Below are 22,971 nucleotides of genomic sequence, written 5' to 3'. Positions count from 1 at the left end.
GAAAATATTGCTGTTGTACTTGTGATGTGACCTAGAAAGATATGCTTTCTGTTTGTCTGCAAGAAAGCTCTACGCCTTAGAATATGGATTTTATTATACACAAAGCTGGTGGCATTGCCTGCCTTCTTAAGATTGCCTGCCATTTCCTGTTGTTAGTCTCTGTTTTCCATTTGCTTAAGGTTCGCACAACTGTAACTCAAAAATTCAGGCTGAAATTTCTGATTCTGAATATCTGCCTCAGGCTGAATATTATTTGAGATTTTGAGGTAAAATGGTTCTACTACTTCTGAGTATCAGAGTAAGGAAAAGTAAATTCTTCTAGCATATCTTCCTCTTCTGTCTTCTTCATCTTGTGGAGTTAGGAAACAGCAGCTATTTCGATTATAGAAATATAAAATTGTATAGACTGCAGAATGTAATTTCCTCATACTATCTCAAGCTTTGATTGAGGGGTATGGTTTGGCCTGTCACATTTAGTGACTGCTGTAGAACTTCTAATGTCCAGTGTTTTAATCAGAATTGGGACTTTATCTTACCAGGTGACATGCAGGCACCCAAAGAGAAACAGGTCTGACATTAAAAAAAAAAAAAAAAAAGGATAAAAGATTGGTATAGCATTTGTACTTTTATTGCTTAATAAATACACTAAACTAGCCCTTACATGCCGAGGAGCTAGTTTCCCTAAACTGAGGTAACGAAAACAAAATTCTGGAAATAAAGCCTAGTAATGAGAGACATTATGCCACGTGCTGCAACTGAGAAAATCTAGGTAGTTTTTGAAATTACTTCCAGTAATTTTTAACACTGAACCCAGAAGAGCAGTGACATATCTTATGTAAATAACTCGTGACTATGGTAAAATGACTTTAAACTGCATCTTTTTTTGATATTTTGCAATGAATGAGACTACACTAACAATCTTGCTTGTGTAACAGCTATCTTTATTACTAAATCTCAGAAACAACCAGCTTCTTTCTTCAGCAGCATGAACACAGTGTTCAACACTGCAACAGACCCAGAACTCTGTACTTGAATTCTCCACTGGTTTATTTCAGCAATCACTCTTCTGGCTTGACTCAAACTGCACAGTAAAAAGGGAATAATTGCACTTTAATAAAAGGTTTTGGAAAGCCAACACGACAAACAGCTACACATTTCAAGTAATCTCTGTCTACTCGATAGATTTACTGAAAATGTAAGCATTAATGTTTCATTAAAAGTAACTACTATGTATAAAGGGTTGCACTGCATTTTAGCAACAAGCAATACATATACTCTAATCTACCAAGGATACAATTAAATAAACTACATAATCTCTGCTTTTTAAATCATTCTGGTTTTAATAACAGTTATAGCAACTCCATATTTGGTCAAAGACAGGCAAGACAAGGTTTTTCTACCATGGAGCTCTGCCAATATCTGACCACAAGTCTGGTAGCTTAGGCTCACTTCATACTGTCAGATATCTTGGAAAGCTTCCTGAACTGACAAACGAGCACTCAGTCTCACTGCAGCTGCAGATGTAGTTCTACAGCCACCTATGCTACATAAGTTGCAAACAGAAGGATGTTTAATCAAAACCAAAGATTTCTACTTCTTTTTATCTCTGGACCATAAAACATTTCTATTATTATCGCCTCGTATATTCTACCTGAAGAAAAACTACCTAGAGGTTACAGACATACTGTAAGAAATACTATAATTTTAACCTGCTCTGTCTCATATCTATGAAGTTGCAACTTTTACTTTGTCTTCCTGTCCACCAGGAAATGGATTTAAGGAGAATAACTCAAAAGTACTTAATTTCATGCTACTAACATCCTAGGTAATTAATACTCTCCTGGTTTAATTCTGAAATAGCTATCTACTTCTATTACTTATTTAATTCTTCATTATAGCTAGAAGAGAAGATAGGTGCAGCAGGTTTGGGGGGAAGAGACATTACTCATTCAGGTAATTTTCTTTTTTAATCCGTTTTTATTACTGACTTCTGTCAATCTTCATCGCTGTTCAGTTTTGAAAGATCTTAAATGTATTTAATCTAAAAGCTCTAAAATACTTGAGAATTAATTTTTCTATTTAAATATGAAAGCGGCATCAACTTCTCCATTTAAGTGCTCTTAAATATCTTTAATAGCACTACTTGTTTATTCAGGCTTCTTTTAAATCTCTTGTACTTTGTGAGTCTCTTTTATATTGATGAAGATATAATTATTTTGTTTAAGTATTTCCTTACCAAATATTAGTGTTTTCAAAACAGTACCTGACAAAAAAGCCACTACTATTCTGTGGCTGACATATTTATTTTTAAGCTAGGTATCAATATCTTGCTTAATACATGCTGTTGGTAGATTGCACACCTCGAGGCCTATTACCCACCAGCAGCAAGGCATCACAACATTACATACCCTGTCCTTCATTTGCTGAGATCGGTGTTCCAAATAACAACTCTCAAAGCAACAATATTTGCCACCTTTTCTCATAACTACAACTGTCACTGGTTAAAAGTCTGTGCATGTCTCAAAGGAGTTACTTCCCTGTATTCAACAAGAAGTAATTAATTTTGATGCAAGTGGTAACATAATAATGAACTTGTTTTCCGAGCAGGAGAAGTCACAAAACTTGATTTTCCACACAGGTACATACTAGTTCTTGTAAATATGAATACTCAGAATTCTGCAAGCATAGAATACATTGATTCTCTCACTGGGCAAAAAAATCAGGTGTTATGGTTAGTCTAAACCTACAAGTATGCCACCTCTTGCACAATGTTGCACGTGTTTTCTTACTCTAGCTGATGACGAACAGAATATCAAACAGCTGGACTGCACCTCATGTCCCTTAATGGGAAACTGGCTTGAGTAACTTATTTGAAGCTATTTTCATGAAATTTACCAGAATTAAACTCTGAAATTTCTACTCTCATTTTTAACTGAAGTCAGCTAATGCATTCAAAAAGTAGATAGGAAAGTTCTAAGAAAAGACCACCTAAGTTCTCTTTCCTAAGGAAAAAAATGCTAGAAACAACATTTATTTTTTACAGAGGACATTTAGAAAAAATGTTTAACTACTGTACCTGCATAGGACCTGGAATGCAAGACAAAACCCTTTCTATGTTTTCAGAATTCACATCAACATCATTTACAGCAACCAGAGCATCTCCTGGAAATAAAACAGACAAAAGCATAATGAAAGTATTACACCACAGTATAAGGCCAAACAGTGTTTTGTTTGAAAAATGAATATGGCATTCAAACAATAATAAATGTCTTTTTGTTACATTTAAGTAGATGGTTTCTACATGCAACATTTACTGTGTTTAGAAACATCCATTTATTACCTCAATGCTTTTAAGGCCTCACTGCCATACTTGTATCATTTTACAAAAATGACTGTCAAAGCATCTTCCCCCCCATCCAGGCTTATACCACTCTTGTTACTCAATCAGAAAACCCAACAACTTCACCAATTAAGTTACACCCAAGAAGTATTAATTTTTTTCCTCCAAAGCCACCTATGCTCACTTGCCAGTCCTTCTCCACTGCTGCCTGTTTTGATGTAAACCCTACTGTTTCCAAAAGCACTCCAAAATTCCCTCTTCCTGTAGCAGCTGACAAGTTCCAGGGCCATCACTTACACCAGAGGTTTCAAGTGTTGGCTGCACCTAATTATGGGAGAATCCCACCAGCCCTGGGCCCCTCTCTCTGAAGCAGCCCTGGCAGTTAACACACACCTCGGTAACTCAGTTCACTAAACTGACAGAAACCCATTCACTCTTCCGGTAGCTGATCTTTGTAACCCAGAGACTTGATTCAATGAGCACTAGAATTGGCGAAAGGGAGACAGGGATTGTGCAGAGAGGATGTGACAGGCTTCGGACACCCTTATTTTGTGGTATTGAGCAGTCAGAGTTTGACTTAGCTCCTTGTGAAATGTGACTTTTCTTCTTCACTTTTTTTTTTTTTTTTTAATAAATCACAGCTACCTCGTCCCTATGCCTCTGTTGTCTGTCAAGCCACATCATGATTTAGTCCTTTCTCTTCCATGCCTTGCTAACTGCTGTGGCTTCCTGCTTAGCACTTTTCATGCTTTTAGCTGCCAGATCTTCCTGCTTAACCACATCTTGCATTTTCTAGATCTGTCTTCCCATTATTGGAAATGGGGAGAAAAAACACCAGGATCCCATAGAAAGTCTTTAACTGCAAATGGAAAAGGTTTGAAAAATTAAAGGTACTAGTTACAAAGGCAAACGGAACCAAACTAGAGCTTACAAACTTAAAATAGACATTGATATTTAAAATACAAAAATCAAACTGGGATTTCTGTCTGAAGTGAGGGGAAATATTCTAGAGAAGTATACCAGTAATAATTAGTTGATAACCTCTGCCTCAAAAAGATGCATATTTAAGCAGGGAGTGTGTAAGAAGGATGAAAGAGACCAATGGAAAAAAACCCCAAGCCTGTGAAGTTAGAAAACATAAAAGTAAAATAACACCAAAAGATAAAACCACTTCAACCTGGCAAAAGGAATAGAAATTGAAAAGTAGAAATAGAAGGTTTTTTGGCCATTCATCTACTTAAAAAAAATCAAAACCAAAACGACAAAACAACAACAACCAAAAAAACATTTAAAAAAATCCCTCCAAAAAAACAAACAAAAACCCCCACAAAAACAACAACAACAAGACAGAAGCAGCAGTAAGAAAAGGATATGTAGATATTTCAGGTATGATAGTGGAAGACTAAATCACCCCAAATAATTGATTATTTAAGCTGGCAATTTAGAACATCAGTCCAAGATGTAAAGTGTGATTTTAGGTTAAACCTAAGTCAGAAGAACTGTCACTAAAAGCTTAGTCCTTCATGGTTTCTCTAATGTCAACATCCAAAGTTGGAAGCACTTTTCAGTATAAAAGAAACACTGTATCACAGAGGAAAAAAACGCAATAAATATTACTGGAACAACAGAGATATAATGGAATTAAATAGTATATTCATTCTCAAGAAAGCAGCTGAGTAACTCAAAACATGAAAAAGACAAATACAACACCTGGATATGTTAGGAAATGCATTTTCTTTGAATGTAGGTGACTATTAATAGGACCTGACAGGATCCTGTCCAGAGTACTCCTTACAATTCTATTCACCTGTGCTCAAAAAGAATGAAATAAAATAAGATCAGATACATAGAAGTAATACTGCAGTGACCATGGGAAATGGAGAACCCCTTTATGTTGGTTAAAGATGAGGTGAATAAAGGTTAGGTCTGAAAGCAGCTAGAGGAGAAATTGCAAGGTTCTGTAGTCTCGAAGAATTTCTATAAAGCTTTCCAATAATGCCATCTATGGCAAAATAGCTAAGATGACACAATGTAAATTTATGAAAAGAACTGTACAAAATGACTGCCAGTGGCACCAGGATATAGGACTGGATGATTTATTAGGTCCTTTCCAGAGCCCAGTGCTCACTTCAGAGTAGCAAAACAGGCCTTATTTTCTACTTGGTTTGCTTTGGTGTCACTTTCAGTTGTTTCTGCTTTCTGTCCTATTGGGTGAAAAACTCAATTAGTTTACAGCTTCTATCTTCTGTCTGTAGAAAGGGAAGTAAATAAAATAAATTAGCTTCTTATTTAACATTGAAAGTGACTTGATTCCCAGGTCATTCTTATTCCTTATAAGTGTGAACTAAAAATACCAAACCTGCTCTGGAAGAGCAAATTGAAAACCAAGTCCAATTTTGCTTAAGCTGCACAAAGACTCCATTAAAAAAGTACCTCCACATCCTCTTAATATTAGCATTATAAAAAGTGTAACATGTAGTACGAGACATTAAATGAATGACTGAAAAAAAACAGAAAAAAGGATTGACTGAGGTACTAGGTTTTCTTTCAGCCTAGCTACTCTTGAGCTTTTTTTTCCTAAGGAAATGAGGCTTTTACATTTGTACCATAGCTTTGATCCCATTACTAAATTTCAGCCAAAGCTGGAAGAGAAGGCACAAGTCGTGTTACATGCTACGAGTTCTCTCAATGGGCTGTTGGATAGAGAAGCCTCTTCTGTTCTCCTTCCCTGTCCCACCCCAGGTGAAGCTGTACCCTGAGTTCACCCGCTGTCCTGTGGGTGCTCCAGGCTGGCCAGGCAGCACAGGGCAGTTCAGAATCAGACACAGCAAACCGGGACTTGTCCAAAAAGCTGACAGAGGGCAGCAGAGGCAATGGTGGTGTAAGAGCACTATGAGGCATCCCCTTGTATGGAGAAAGGTGTGAGGGGAAGAATTCTGGGACTGGCATAGCAACACTATGTGGATATAATGTAAATCCAGAGACAGCTGGACAGTTCGTTACTTCCTCTGTTCACAAGGTTCTTTATTATTTTTATCTACGTTTCTCTCTCATCACGCTTAGGTGAGCCTTATTGAGAAAACCAAAATAAACCAGCGTGTCCGTCACAGCTGCTGCTGCACTTGCAGGGCTCAGGGAATTATATGAATTCCAGAGCACACTGAGCAGGCTGGAAGCTGTAATCATGATACCCATCCTTTTTTCTTGCACCAGGACATGTGAAAAGCCATCAGAGGCAGCATTACAGCAGTGTTCAACTGCAGCTGCAATAGAGAAATCCTCCGCCAGCTAGCAGCAGCAGGGCTCATCACTCTTTCAGGCAGAGTAAAGAGATTAGAAAAAAGACATGGATTTGTAGCAAATGTGCACGTTAGTAAAGCTATATTTTAAGCCTTGACTTGGCAGCAAAAATGTACTCAACTGCAGAAACAGAGCACTGAACAACTGTAAGGTCCAGTACAGATTTCAAGTTTTCTAGGGAGAAGACTTGCTCAGCACAAACTATTAATAACATGGTGATAATAATAACATGCATACTAAAGAAAAGGAGAATCTGTGTCTCTAAGGTCTCCCCATTTCCTGAGAATCTAGTAAAGACAACAGAATCTGAAAGCTTAGAAGAATTCTGACAGTTTATAATTATTTCTATTTTCTACCTTGTTAATACCATCAAATACAACTGGAATTCTTCCCAGGTACTAGGTCAACTGCTTAAAATTGGTGTAAAACACAATTAAGGCCAATGGGAGAAAGAACATTCTTCTTAACTAACCATCAGTAGGGAAATACAGAATCCCCTCAAAATGTAAACAATATTCCTCTTTACTGTACTAAGTGACAACCAACAACTGTTATTTTACATTAAAGCAAATTTCATTCCTGCTCTTTCTTACAGCAAAACCAAGAAAAGGTTAGGCTTTATTATACATACAAAAATGTTGTCATTCTTTGGACTGAATTAAATTGCTTTTTCTGTTTCAAGTAATAGTAGCTCTCTCCCTAACCTATGTGTTTCTGGATGTACAGCACAGTAAAGTTTTAGCCTATTGAATCTCCAACACAATAATAAATCAAAGACAGGAAAGTTGAAAGTTAAACAACATTTTAAAGCAACTCAGTAAGTCCATGCCAGAGCCCTAGGACTTGAAAATTAGTAATCTAAAGCAGAGCATTCGGGCTCCTCTAATATAACGAGAAATTATAAACAGAATTACTATGTTTTTTGTTGAAGAACAGTGTAGTACCATATATTAAAGATCATCATTCACTAATACAAGAGAAAGCTCTTGTACTAAGAATTGCTCTTGTACTAACGTGGAACACTATTTAAACAAAAGTTGTTTGTGTTCTGTTTGTTTTACTAGAGACATTACAAATTCTGTTGTAAAGACAGTCATATAATCCGCGGAGACATTCAAACCAGCTGCACACATTTTGTGAAAACATAGGCACCTTAGCACTTCAGGCAATAGTTTTGAACCACATCTCCCAGGGTGGAATATACAAACACACTTTGAAAGGAGAAGATCCATCAGTATTTACATGTTATATACTCGAAAGTGTTTTATTTATTTTGACATCTAATGTACATATCTAAAAACTTTATAGCAGCAGTAAATATTTATTCCATTCAATTTGTAAAAATGTAATCACGTACCATAAATGGAACAGTTTTCCAGGAGACACAGCCAAAGCAGTCCTGCAAGGCTGCCTTCATTTTGCCAGAAAATGCTCTATCACTATCAAAGAACTGCAACTTGATGTACAACTGAGAAAAGCTACATTTATCAGTATGACTTTCCAAAATTGGAGGTGGGGCAGAGGAGGATGTGTGTTTTTGCGTTTTTTCCTTCTTTGCTTTTTGCCAAACACAACAGCATTCAAAGAATAGAGGCTATGAAGTAACAGAATGAAAGACATCACTGGCACAATAGGAATTATGTAAAATTCTGAACACAGAATATCTTAAAGCAGAACATGACCACAAGATCTACCCAGTGTGATAATGCCAGTGAAAGAGTTTATATATGCAAGTGTTCCTTTGTTAGTTTCACATCCACACTTTGAGAATTGTTTTTTCCCCTTTAGCAGTGTGAAAAACTTACAGAAAGTGAGACTTAGTTCTTCAGACATTAAGTCTGTAAAAAAAATACCACAAATCTATAAAGTTTAATCTAATTTCACTTACAGCTTAATCAGTTTAGGTTAAATGAAATAAAAGGGTAAATGGTGTTTGCTATTGTTGCAGATGATCTAAGAAAAAAATCTTTTTTTTTTAACTTGATCATTTGTGGAGTTAAGTCAAGTTTTCCCAGACTGAAACATTGCTGAAATTCAGATGTAGAGAGACATTTCACTAGCAGAGAGAAAAAAGTTGTACAGATGGTACTGCAAATACATTTTCCAGTCATTGTTGTACTCTATGAAGTTGGTGAAAAAAACCCTTCAACTGACTTAATTCCTAGGTACAATCAAAGTGAACTTCTTCCTTTTTGCTGAAGTAGATGTATATACTTACTTCAGCAAGCAGACATTTGCATGAAATGTTTTCAAACCTGATAGAAAATAATGTAAAATTGCCTTTTTTTTGGTTTAGCTTTTTCAACAATACAGTTGTATACAAAAGTTTTACTCTAAGTATATGGAATAGCACTTGACCTGCTCTTATTGGCTTGCATTTCTACCAGCCAATAAGATCACTATTGTCAGTCATGAAAGTCACCAGTATGTATGTTGAAAGATGAACAAATTCTCACTCAGTCCCATTTTTAGAGACACAGTGAGCAACTGCAACAGAAGAAACAAGTTTTCTTCAGGCAGCTCCAGGTTACTAGACCTTAAATAAATATATTTATCTTTAGAAAAATACAGATCCTTCTCTTTAAGGAACAAAGTATGATTATTTTTTTTTAATCCAATAACAGTGAATAATCAAGCTTTTGAGTTCTATCGCAAAATTACAAAGTGATTCTTAGTCCATAAAGAAATTATAAGATGTCCATATATGTTCTCCACAGAGAGGGAAGAGAGGAAGGAATCCTTTCCTGCGTTCTTTGTTCTGTCTTTCCATCTTCTCATTAGATAAGATCCCTCACATCCAGCCAGTATTAGCTAAGAACAACATATATTGATCTCAAACATCTAGTTTGCACATGGCTGATGAGATTATTCCTGGTTTGTTGTTTTGGTTTTTTTTTTGACAAAGTTTAGAAAAGTATTTGGGACTGCTGGCATCCCTAAAATGTGTATTTCAGAACTGCCTATCAATTTGCCATGAGGCATAGGTCTATTACTTTTGTTAAATACCCGTTCCCTAGAGATAAATCTGCAAGCACCATTTCTAGAGGTAGATCATCTTTGCATTAAGCCAGCGGATACTGATTGTTAAGTGAATCCCACTTCCATACCGTGATGGAAAATGAACTTTCTTGGCTGAATTAAAATCAGAACCATGCTGTTCACATGGGAGAGGATGAAGGACACACTTTTTTCCCACAAAATCCCAATATTTAGTTTCCTCTGTTCTTGGTAATGACTTGGTGAAGTACTTATAAATGTTCACACACTCCTTTCCAAAAAAGGCAAAGTGTGGAACACATTCTGCTGAAGAAAGCCAGATCATTTACTTGCTTTATATGTTAGCAGGCTGCTTTTACCCAAACCAACGCTGCTATGCTTCAAGAGGAGATTAAAAACAACATAAACGACATCCCAAGCTCCACAGTAAGAACATAGCAAAGCTTAAGCAAGCTCTGTATTTCTATCTTGCGTGCCCAACATCTCTACTTTGGAGAGCCTTTTCAACAAGTACACCATATATGGTAATTCTTCATGAAAATCTCAAATTCTCACGGTATTTTGGTCCTTTCAAGGACATTCTTCTAACAGGACTCTTAGTTCCACAGTCTGCAAATGACAAAACCCAGCATTTACTTTATCAGAAGATGAGTGCAAGTTGCTTATTTTTATGTAAATGGTTCCTGTTTTAAACACTCGTTTATGCCACAGAAATTTAACAGATACCCTTGGCTTTCTAGCAATGATGGTCTGTTTTACCAGAACTTCAGAACTCCAACAGCAGTATCTGTGGTTTTACTATTAAAATTAAACAAGCAAAGATTACTACTTAAACATGTCTTTATTCAGGAGAAACAAGCAAATAACTCTCCCACATAACACCAACAGAATTATTGGATTAGAAACCCATTAAAAAAACCCCATTTGTCAGTAAATGAGGTTGGGATCTGGACCTTTCAACTGAAGCGTGCAATGGCAGCCTGCATTTTGTATACTTGTTCAAAACTGGATTATTATTGCCCATCTTTACTATCATCCAAGATTAATCCCTGTCCCTAGGTAGTTTTCACACTTTTTTGACAATTGTACCTACTGATTAGGTGAGAGAATTCATGCAAACCATTCAGGTATTTGGTGATGAGAGCAGGAAGAACAGAAGATCATTTCAAAGAGTGTAACAATACTACACTCTGCTAGTAAAAAGAGCTTTCCTGTATTTTCAGTGTCATTGGAATGACCTCTCCTTTTGTACTGTAGTAAAGCTGATGATCATCGGCATTTCTAAGAAGTATCCCCTGCTGTGAAGCAGATAGACAGGTTTCAATTTGAAGAGGGGAAAAAAAAAAACCCATTATAGTGGCATTTCCTATCACAATCCTGATTTGCCTGGATCTAAAAGTGAGTATTTGGTGAAGCTTTTTATCTTTGAACATACACTCAAAAATGAGACTATAGAGTTTTACACAGCAGACCAAGCTTTGCATATTGTTATTCATGAACTCAGGCAAGAAAAAAGTTTTGCCAACAATACAAAATACACTTAAAAAGACATGAGATTAAAGCAACTGTATTTCATCTCAACCAAAATAAAAGTGACAGCAAGAATTTAAAAATCAGCAAGGGCTTTTTTGTTTTCAAAATTGAAGATGGGTGCTGAACCACTAAAAATAAAAAAAAAAAAAGAGATAAACGAACTGATAACACAAGGATAGAGTGGCATCTTTTTACAGAGTTACAAAGCGGCAGGTTTTATTTAGCTTTGCTGTTGTATTTACTTTCATATGGTCAGCGTCTGCATTCTACTCGGCTAATAAAGTACAGCAACAAGACTTATTAATTCCATATGCAATCTTAAAAAAAAAAGTGTAGTGCACAAATAATAAACAGATGTTTTAAGTGTTCAAAGCTATAAGGGATACACATTTCAGAATAAATTGAAGAAGCCACCTAAGGGAAGTGATTCTTTAGGGGGAAAAAACCTAGTTATTTCTGCTAAAAATGTTAACGCCATAACCATGTTATAAGTGGTTACTTAGAGTGAAAAAAATCAAGAGAGTTTAGTCTCCTTTATGATTCAACCCTGTTAGCCATTTCAGTGGCTACCATACTTATCACTAACACATTAACTAATTTGCCAATGAAAATACAAAGTAATCAGTAACTTGGTTATTATTTAACATATTACAAACCCAAGACTTAGGAAAAATCATCTAGAAAGCTCAAATCTTAACTAGGACAGGAGAGCTGGAACACTCTGTGGGGCGTAAGTGGCAGGATTTTGGTAGCAGGTGCTGCAGGAGTGACCCGTGTGGCAGGAGGGCTGCCTTGTGCTGCGCATAGCCAGTTCTGAAGGTGGTGGAAGCAACTTGCTGCGTACCAATCCATTGCCTGGCCAAGGCAGGTGTGGCACCTCTGTCCAAATGGATTTAAAAAAGAGCAGCAAGTGACCAGGGGAAGGGTTGTAGCCCACAGAGAGGACCCATCCCTGAAGGACCATGGCCTGTGGAGGAGTCATGCTGCAGCAGAGGGAAACAAGTAATTAATGAGGGGCAGAAGGAAAACATCACACACACAATCCCAACCTCTTGTGCGACCCATTACCTCATCAAAAGAGTTGGGACATAGTGTTAACATGCAGTGAAATGAGTGTAGATGAGACCAGGAAGGGGGAGAGAAGAGGTGTTTGATTGAAGCTGAGCCTCGAGAAGGCAGAGAAAATGGCATTTTCTTAATTGGTGTCTTATTTAGTTTTGATCTTCTCAGTTCCTGAAACAGTGATCTGAATATTTATGCTAATTGGCAAAAAAATTAAATTCAGTAACAACTCCCTGAGTCAGGATTGTTTGCCTGCAACACGTGTTGCAAACTGGTCACCAGGAGGACCACAGTATGCATTTTAAAGCACGTGTTTTAAAATGAAGATGTAATTAGTACTTGCTTCACAAAAGACTACTACAAAAAATGGTCTGCACCACTGCAGGCTATTAAAATACTAAAACTCAAAACAAGAACATGTTCATATCTATGCATACGCAAGTCAATGAAGATGAACAAAGTTATAACCAAACCAGCCTGCAGGCATCATGGCTATACTGATCAGGTATTTCCCACCTGTGATGGCTCAAGAAGCTGCTAACTTTTGTGCAAATGCTTCAGTTTTGACTGACCACAAAAATATTCTTTAGTGACTGGTTCCACAACTCACAACAGGATTCCTAAAACTTACTTTTAACAACAACAACATAAAAGCAAACTTCTACTGTATTTTTTTTGAACTTTCTGTTCAACTTCAGATCCTGTGATGATCTAAACTACAGTTGCTTCTAAATCAGGCTTTGGGTGTATACCATAACCATCCCATCCTCTGATGTGCAATACAGAGGCAGTAAACCAGACTGGAACAATTTTTTTTTTACTGTATCTTCTTTATGCAGACGGCACTGAAACCTGAACATCTAATTTATACAAAGCATCCCTGTTTCTAGATACCGCATAAAAATTCCAGAGTGCTCAGCGTTCACTATAGATATATAATTTGAAAGTATTTTTACATGAAAATTATACATTTTATGCTGTTGGCACAGAATACAGCCCCTTTTCCCAGTTAACAGCTGAATAACTACAGTACGCTTGAAAGTGTTTGTTTCCACTGTGCAAAAACAAGGCAATACCGGTTGATGATAGCCTAGGACATATTAAACTGCTCGACTCTTTAGATTGATTTAAATGTTCTTCTATTTAAAACAAAACAAAACCCCCACAGTTTTTGTTCTCACTAGCTCTGGGAAACATCAAGTACTGCACATGAAGTACCATCACCATTTAGAAGGTTAGCTCATCTCCTGGATCTGGTATTCACCTGCGCTCTTCTGACTTCACACCTGCTCTTACAAACATGCATTTGTATGCAAATTTGTGTCCCAAAATGAACTTACAGGTTATAAATATGCACTCTTACACTAACTAGATTAAATACCACTAAGCAGATCAAGCTGAAACTCACTTCCTCCTTCCCCTCATTCTGCATCCCCCAGTTCTTGACTAATCAGTTCTTTCTGGTGAAATTTGAAAGCCCTCCAGTTTTCTCTCTGGAGTATTCTTTAGCATCCCTCCCAAAAACATGTGCCAGAAGAATCAGCTAGTCAAAGCACGATTTGCCTTTTTACACACACAACACTGGAATTTAAAAAGCATTCACGCTGACTTTGTGGGATTTGTGCTATCATAGTATTTAGGTTTCCATGATCTTCTAACCAACATCCCATCTTTGCTCTCTCCCTATGAAGGACCAGCTTCGGGGGTAATTAAACAACCTTCCCGCCTCTGCAGACGTAGGCTAGCTGTCTGCATTTATTGTCTCTGGGGTTGGGGTCTCGTGAGTGCCGAGGCCTTTCAGTGGTCTCTGGATGCTGGAAGTGCAAGTATTTCTGCTCCTTCACTACTGTCCACAGAAGTTCATTCCTCTCCGTGATTCACGCTCAGGTGTTTGTCAGACCTTCTGTGACCCAAGTTTAACTCAATACATCAGCAAAAACTAGACAGGCAATTTTTCTGCTGGGTTAATTTTCTGCCAGGTTATTTAGTTGCATCAGCTGATGCAAGTGTCTGACAAGAGCCAAACCAACACAAACAAAGGAGAGCTGCTATACTGGCTCACTGCCTCCTCGAACTGCAGCCCCACTATGCATTTGGAGGCCTTCTGAACACAACTGCTGAAGAAACAGCTGTCCTCCTTGCTAAACAGAAGAATATCCAAACAAGTCTGTGCAGAAAGTCTGTAATATATGAATATATCTTAATATCTTTTTTCCTAATTTTTGTCTTGCAAAATCCATTTAAAGCGTACACATTAAACCTTTTATCTAAATGTAGTAGTGTGGAAAAGAATGAAAACCAAAGTATTTGGCAGACTATAGCTCTTACCCCAGTCCCACTTACCTACTGAGCAAATTCTACATTAAATTAAAGGTGGTGAGGATATTTGTTGTTCCAAGTTCAAGCTGCTCACTCCCTGTACACTTAAAGGATAGTTGCCTCCTTACTATATTAACACCTTCTAGTTTACATCACATGCTCTTAAAACCACTAATATAGCAAAAATGAACAGGTAACAAAACATCAGATGCAATGAGTTTTATTTTAAAAAATCCCCCAAGAACTGACAAAATAGTTGTAATTACTTATGTCTCTTCAAGTCAGCTGCCGCAGAAAAAAAAAAAAAAAAATCTTCATTTTAAAGGAAGAGTGCAGAAGTTAACTAGTAACTGGATTACTTACCAATCAAGATTTGACCCGTTTTCATTGCTGAACTACCTGGCACCAAGCCATGTACTACAAGCTTCTCTTCACCGATGCCTCTCATGACTTTATCCTTCCTGCCTTGTTTTTCTGCTCTTCTGCTGCTCCATGAAGACTGATGGACAATCCCTACTAAGGCCTCCAGCAGCCTGTGCTGATCATCTTCTCCAGCACTGTACAGTTTTCTGGGATTTACATAAACATATACATCTTTGTATTTTTGCTGAACAATGACACCCACTTTCTGAGTGGACTGGTGTTTCAATATGGAAGTAGGACCAGCAGAGTGCACATTACAGCTTCCACTGCCTTTCTTAGCAGAATGCTTTGGTAAAAGATTCTTCTTTTTTAATATTTTGGTCAGTTTCTTCAGTTCATACTTTCTGTCTTTCCGTGATCCCTCTTTAATAACTTCAGCTTCATTTTCACGAAACCTGACATGATTCACTGCTGGCATTTCTGGACAGCTGTTCTGAAGCAGAGCTTCTTCTTCACTTTCACTCAGTTCTAAGTAAAATAATTCCCCATTTTTCTGCACATCATCCAACCATTCAGGCTCAAGGTCGCTGGGAAAGAAAGAAAGAAAGAAAGAAAGAACAAATTAATGATCAGTGACAGCTCTGATAAGGAAGACTGCTATGCAGGTGACATCTGATTATTCAAGTGGGGAGGGAATAGGGAGAGTGCAAGCAGAAAATGAACAAACCAACCAAAACACAACTCTGTTGCCTCCTGAATATTGAAAGCTCAACCGGTTTAAGTTTGCCATGAGGGTAAGAGCTCTTCTCAGACAAATGACAGATATGGTCAGGCAAGGCATCCCTCCCAGATGTTAGAACAGTTTCTTCAAATGCCTTACAGGAAAACAGCCATTATAAAAGGCAGTATTCCCTTTTCTGAAAACAAACAAAAACCCCAACCCCAAAACATTTCTTCCATGAGCAAGTTTTAATTAGTAATTACATTTATGGGCACGATGAGTTTTTCTCTTAGAGAAAAAAATGCCACGCTATCTGCTCTCTCCTATTATTTTTTCCTGTATGCATTTATAAGAAGGACTGTACCGCAAGCCCTTTGAAAGACAAGATTAAACATTTTAAAATCACCTCAATATAACCAAAAAACAAAGACAAAATCGAGGTAACACTTTTTAAGACAAGTTAAAAATAGCATACTCAAGCTCGCATGCAAAAATACACAACAAAAAAGTAAAGAGGCAGCACTGCTATAAAAAAAGTTCGAGCAGCTGGAGTGGATCAGTTTAAGTCAGTAGCATCAAGCTGCTGCAAAGAAAAGGCCAGGCAGCTCCAGGATGTATTAACAGAACAGTACCATCTGCACAGCACAAAAAATTTTTTGTCCTAATTTGGCAATGGCAACGTGTCAACCATGTCCAGTTTTGGACAGTACATTTTAAGAACGATGTAGTAACTGGAACAAGCCCAGAGCACAGAGAGGAATAGTAAGTAGTTTATAAACATGCTTTAAAGGGGAAGAGACTGAAGGAAATCATCCAAACAAACAAAAAAATGCAAACAAAAAATGAGAGCTGAGAGGGCACAGGCCAAATTGTCCACTCCCACCCCAAGATGAACCACACAGCATGACTACAGAAGGATGAGGATCAATAACAGTCAAAGTAGGAGTAGTTAGTAGTTTAATTTACTAAAATATTTAAGCTAAATGTTAGAGAGTTTTGAGCACAAACACACAGAACCAACAAAAATGTCAGTGTTAGCAGGCTATGTAAGGAACATCTGGGATGTTCTGTAGTGAAAATTTTCAGGAACAAACAAGACTGGTTCATTCTTTGTGTCCCAGTAAAACAACATGGACTCACTAGGTCTCTCTTTCTATGAATCTGAGACTGCATTGATAAAAATTAAACAAGGAAAAACTAGAATGGAGACTTAGATAGTAATAACATTAATTACGTAAAGCTAACATACATTCTTACATTTTATATGAGAACCATCTAATTTTACTAAAGATATAAATTTTGTTTAAAACTAGTATTACTATATAATTTAAATAGATAATATTAACTCAAATAACTAATTTGAATACACAGATAAATGATCCAGCTTCAAAGTTCTGCTAAACAGAGAACATTATACACAGACACTGCACCACAGCACCTTTAAGGGCTTAAAGAGAGAATCTGGCTGGACAAAGTATATCAAAAACATTGGTATTATTCCCTTCCTGGAACCGCAGTGATTAAAGAAGTCTATGGATGTTGCAGACAGGAAGAAACATTCACTTTCTCTGCATTTATTATTTTGCCCAACTTAATGCTTTTAAAAGAATAACCACAACTTATGATAATTCGGCTATTCCTGATGTAGGTCATGGGCAAGTCAGAGTTTGCATCTTCTACAAATTCTTACTCAATAGAAGTATCAGAATGACAACATATAGTGGCTGTCAGGACCAGTCCGTTACCTGATCCAACATCTCTCAAAAGGTGGCATGTAAGAAATAACATGACAGAGTTTTGCTTGGGTTCTTTTGTTTGTGTGGTTTTGCTTTTTTTAAAGTACTCCTGCATTCTGGTACATGTAAGCAGAATTGGAAAAAACCCCTCAAAATTGATAAAGGAAACATTAGAAATTTACAACAAAATAACATTTGGGTTAGCAGAAAACCCTGTGACATCTGACAGCCTTTTTATTCCCTCTTTAAAAGACGTGCTCCCAGGAAAATCTGTTTCTTTTTTGAGGTAGATGTCAAAATTACAACTTGGATGTCAGTTCACGCACTCATGTTCTCCAACTTTGTCGTCTATTTTTATTAGAAGCTACTATACAGCCCCAGGGAAACAAAAAAGGTGGAGGGGGTCTTTACATTGGGTCTGCTCAAACAGAGGCATTTCAGAGAGAAGGCTTGTCAAGGAAGAGCACATATGGCAAAGTCACTCTGCAAATAAGCTGATGAAGACAGAAGAGACTGAAAAAGTGTCTTGAGGGCATTAGTTGCTCTCCTTGAAGGCATTTTCATGAGTGTACTGTAAAGAAACTATCACTGTCTGAATACAGATCCCTACAGACGTCTAAAAAAGCAACATATGAAATAAGAAATCTGCACCTAGGATGACGAGTTTCTTCCCTAATGCTGCAGTTTCACAAGTGATTTAAAACAAGAAAAAAAAAAAATCTCATTTCGATTTCTCTTCCCTCGTGCCAAAACAAGCCCTTACACAATAACCTGAGCTTCTACATAGGTCCAGAAGCTTCAATCAAGGGATCTAAAATTCTGGAAGAACTGCATTTCTGTAACAGCGGTTTCACTGATTCGACACAGATATTTCTTCTTTGGGATAAATGTGTGAAAAACTATGCAAATGAGAATTGTCCATGTACAGAAGAAACATACTAGAAACCTGCCCGGACACCTTCCTGTGTACCCTCATCTAGGTGTTCCTGCTCCGGCAGGGGGATTGGACTAGATGATCTTTCGAGGTCCCTTCCAATCCCTAATATTCTGTGATTCTGTGAAACAAAGGATCCAAGTCCTGATTCTGAAGCAAGAGAAGACTGTTCTCAGCCAAGGAAACCCAGAAACAGTAAACAGGCAACATCTATGAGCCTTGTTTTAACGCAGTTAAAGAAGACAACAAATAAAGGGTTAAATGTTTCATTGCACTCTACGACTAAATTCCACCCATATGATACTTCGCAGAAGTTAAGACCATCATCTTTAGTTTTCCCAGCCTTGGCCTATGCAACGACAACATATCATTTCAGACTGAGGCATGAACTCAGTATGAGCAAAGCTGCCACCCTCTAAATAGCTGTGGCTGCCTAGAGGGGCTCTGATCCATCATCATCAGAGAAAGTGACAGCAAATGTTAAACTCTGTTACCACAGATAAAACTAGAAAAACAAACACACTACCTTCACAATGGTATATGCAAGCATTCATTTTACAGCTCTATCTGAAAATAAGCCTTGCACAAAATCATAGGGGTCTGGCAAAGAAGCACTTGTATCACCCCTATTTCTACCCCTTGGTGTATCTTTGTCCACATTTGCTCTACTAGCAAGTATTACAGCTTCAGCTGTCAGAGATTATTCTGGAAGTCAGTAACTTAATTCAGAAAGCCATTCCCAAGGTTTTTCCTTCTTAAATTCAGTAACACCACATACAGGTCATCTGTAGAGGAACAAATGCCATTATCTTAGAACAGCAAACAGATCTATTGTTGTACCTATTACTTCAAAAAACTCTTACTCTGTTTCTCCCTCCCTTTTCACATCTTAACCTCCTCTTGCTTCAAAAGGCTGGAGTGTTATAGGTCCAACAGAAGAAACTGCTTGGACCAAAAATTAAAGCTTCACAGTGATAGAAAAGATGCATTGCAATTTATCCACTGATATTATACATGGTTTTCTATGTTGAAAACTGGAACACAGCTTTGTCCTCTGAATGCATACAAAGGATGCCGGTAAATAGGCATTTTAGATTAAAGAATTGGAAGAGAGGAAAAAAACCAAGCAAACACACACACAAAAAGCATGGCTTCAGGCAGAAATGTGTTACAGTTCAGTTCTGGCCTTTAAACATGGAAACCAAATAACGTAGGTGTACATCCAACTGCTTTGTCCCTCACCGAGCCAGATGTGTGGGACAAGTACAAAACAAAGTATACTTCAACACACCTCAAACCTCTCCCACCAACATTTTCTTCTTCATTACCTAATGAACATAACGTGCCAAATAAAATGTTATTAGACCTTGAAAAATACATTTGAACTGTCAAGCAGAGTTGCTTTAATGCAGGGAACTGGCAGGGAGTAAACTTTTATACAAAATTTAAAAAATAACAAATGAAAACCCGAGTGGTTGCATATATGACTTTAAAATATGTATTGGTATTACAGAGTTGTCTTCTCACCTACCATTTCCCAAAGGACGGGCCACTAAAATAAGACAGCATCTCCGATGCTGAAGTATTTATAGTCTGTGAGACAAGTCCCTCTTTCCCCTGCTTCCCAGGCAGCTGGGATACAGGCGCCAGCCCGCAGCCTGCCCGCCAGCCCGCAGCCTGCCCGCAGCCTGCCCGCCGGCCTGCCCGCCAGCCCGCAGCCTGCCCGCCAGCCCGCAGCCTGCCCGCCAGCCTGCCCGCCAGCCCGCAGCCTGCCCGCCAGCCCGCCAGCCCGCAGCCTGCCCGCCAGCCCAGCTCACGCCGCCGCTTTTTGCGGGGTCGCGGCCGCGACCCGCGGCCTCCGGGCGCCCAACGGCGCTCCCTGGCAGCGAGCGCAGGAACGCGCAGCCCGGGCTGCCACAGCGGCAGCCTGAGGAGACGCGCTCAGGGAATAAACCACGCGAAACGCCTCCAGGAGCCGCGAGCGGGGAGAGGGGGAAGGCGGGGAGCGCCCAGTGCTCGGTCTCCCGAGCGTCTAACGGCACTGGAGTGCCAGGGCAGCGAGTGACAAGCCGCTTTCTCGAGGCGCTCGCAGACGCCCGTCCGCCGCGGGGCCGCCGGCAGTGTGGTGCGGAGAGGCGCCCGGCCACCGCCGCTGCCCCGCGGGGAAAGCCCCGGCCCGGCCCGGCCCGGCCGCAGGGACGCGGCGCCTCGTCCTCCCGCCCCCGCCCGCCCTTACTCGGAGCTCGCGGACAGCGAGGTGGCGCACGAGCCGCTCTCGCTGCTGCCGCCGCCGCCCGCGCGCTCGGCGCCTTCTCCGCGCGACGGCTCCGGGCCCTCAGCAGCGCCGCGCCCGCCGGGCCCCCCCGACGCCATGACACCCGCGGCCCCGCGCACCGGGCGGACACGTGACCCGCGCCGTGCCCTTCCCATTGGCGGCCCCGGCCCGGCGCCATGGAGACGGGGGAAGCCTGGGAGAACTTCCCGCCCGGGCCCGCCGCGCGCGCGGAGCGTTAACGGTCGCCCCCGGGAGAGGCCCGCGACGGGCCTGAGCGCCGGGCTCCGGTGAGCGGCAACTGCGGCACGCACCGCTGCTCCGCTCGGAAGGAGGTAAACTGTAGTTTTAGCGCAGCACCTGGCAGAAGGGCCAGCTCGCCTTCTTCCTTTGGCTTACAAGAATGATACACAGACATTTGAAAGTGCCCGACCTCCCAAAAACAAACAGCTGAGTCCCACTAGTCCCTTGAAAGTCTTTCAGTGCGTCTATATGGAACACATAATGGAGAACAGACTATTTATTTAGTTGTCTGATACCGAGGTCTCAGCAACAGTCCCATAAAAGAGACTATTAATGAAACTCATGCTCCTAGGGCAAGCCTCAGAGCATTGCTTATAATCAAAAACCGATCTGGAGAAAGAAACCTGAGGTAAATAGTAATTTTCTTCAATTCACATGGTTAACAGTGGAATACTTCTGTACTCTGTTATGCTCCATTATAATAATTTAAAGCATTGTGAGAACTAAGATAACTTCTCTGTAGGTTAGTCGGGAGAGTGGTTGGGTTAGGGAGGGGCGGCAAGGGTGTGAGACATAACCAAACAATCTGGATGATTTGGCACCTTAAAGCAATCAATGAAGCCTACAAATGCAAAATCATGCACAGTCGAGAGAGAGAGATTAAAAAAACTAATCAGTTTTCAGGACTTAAATTATTCGCATCCATTAAAAGCAAGACCCATGGCAACCCTGCAGACAACTTGCTGTGTAGCTGTGTCAGTAAACCTATCAGGACATGCATAGTCAATAAGGGAAGGGATGGAGAATAATTATTGGAATATTTTTAACGGGTTGGATTTAATCTCTGCTCAGTGGGATACTTGCACGGCTTCAGCAGTGAGGTTTTATGGTGCTGGAGCACTGTGTAGGAGTCACAGAATTCTGGTATGAAATGCCTGTGCTTGAAACTGTTGGGGAAATGTTTGTTAATAAGTGTGATTTCAAGTGAATTAATAAACAGGAATGTTTTTGACTCATATCCATGTGATTAAGGCTTCAACTAGAGTAGCTGGAGATACTCATATTAAATTTCGTGGCCATTCTTAAGTGCCTGTATAAGACCTGATTTTACAGATCAATCACTGTGGCATGGATTTCAAGAATACAAACCTAACCAAAGGAGGAAACAGAAATATTCCCTACCTAAAGAAGAAAAAATCTTTTGTTCCAGTATGGTTTCATTCAGTTTACAACATGACATAGTAGATAATTTGTTTGGGTTTTTTTTCCTTCCTCTTCATAGGAAGTATGCATGGTAAACAATTATTAAAAAAAAAAAAAAAATCAGATCTCTGTTTCCAGTTGCCAGAATGCAAGATATACATGCCCCAACTTTCATTCTTTCTACCACTTCCACAAAAACAGGTGGAAAAAAAAATTTCAAAAGTACCCCACTTCCCAAACAACTTACTTTCTGAAAACAAAATAGTCTGCATGAACTGCATTTCCCAAAGAGCCTAAAGAGTTATGATTTTCTAAGAGGAACAACACAGGACTTAGAATTTTAATAGAGATAGGCGAGGTACACTGTCCCGCCCTCTCTAATTCTGCTTTTATTTGTAAGCACTTTTAATAGAGCAAAGAGCACACTGAAGTATTACTGCAGCGAAGTGATAGTCTATGCCAGATGGTCCTGTTAGTTAAGTTAAATTTCACTGAGTTCAGGAGTTGGTTAATTGTTTCCAGTTGTTTGCTCAATAAGTGAGAAATACAGGCTCCCCAAAAAGGAGGGGAGTCTTATGCTACTTGCTTTTTTTTTTTTTAATAGGGACAGCCTTATGATGAGGGAAAGGATGGTGGAAGATTTTGGTCCACTGAGAGAAGTAGTTGGGAGTCACCTAAGTATTTTCCTGAAATGAATGTGGAATTTTTGTTGCTGTGGGAACAATTAAAAATCGCAAGACATATCTCACACAGCAGGATTTTATTTTAGTGAAGACACAGATTTTCCCACATGATCCCTCTTGAGAAGAAACTTTCTCATTTCTTGTGTATAAATATTAGGAAAAGACTTGAAATAATTTGTTCTCTGGCAGATCCTTTACACTTAGTCCAATTAGTTGGGCTGATGCTTCTCACTGAGGACCCATGAGCCTTCTATGCTAGGCTGCT

The 22,971-nt window shown here is 39.3% G+C and overlaps 1 protein-coding gene across 2 annotated transcripts in view; it reads right to left on the bottom strand.

Moving 5' to 3' along the window:
- The window catches only part of INTU (inturned planar cell polarity protein), a 48,821-nt gene extending 28,142 nt beyond the window's left edge, over positions 1-20,679 (bottom strand). For both annotated transcript variants that reach the window (XM_065634823.1, XM_065634822.1), the window contains exons 1-3: positions 20,542-20,679; positions 14,915-15,501; positions 3,077-3,162 (exon numbers count right to left, since the gene is read on the bottom strand). In XM_065634823.1, coding sequence (XP_065490895.1) covers positions 3,077-3,162; positions 14,915-15,501; positions 20,542-20,678 — 810 coding nt within the window. In that variant the 5' untranslated portion in view covers position 20,679. The remainder of the gene's footprint in view (positions 1-3,076; positions 3,163-14,914; positions 15,502-20,541) is intronic.
- Between the last annotated feature and the right edge of the window lie 2,292 nt (positions 20,680-22,971).

This window comes from Caloenas nicobarica, chromosome 4 (assembly GCF_036013445.1).
Source record: "Caloenas nicobarica isolate bCalNic1 chromosome 4, bCalNic1.hap1, whole genome shotgun sequence".
Classification (NCBI taxonomy): domain Eukaryota; kingdom Metazoa; phylum Chordata; class Aves; order Columbiformes; family Columbidae; genus Caloenas; species Caloenas nicobarica.
This window is presented reverse-complemented; position numbering and strand designations above follow the sequence as displayed.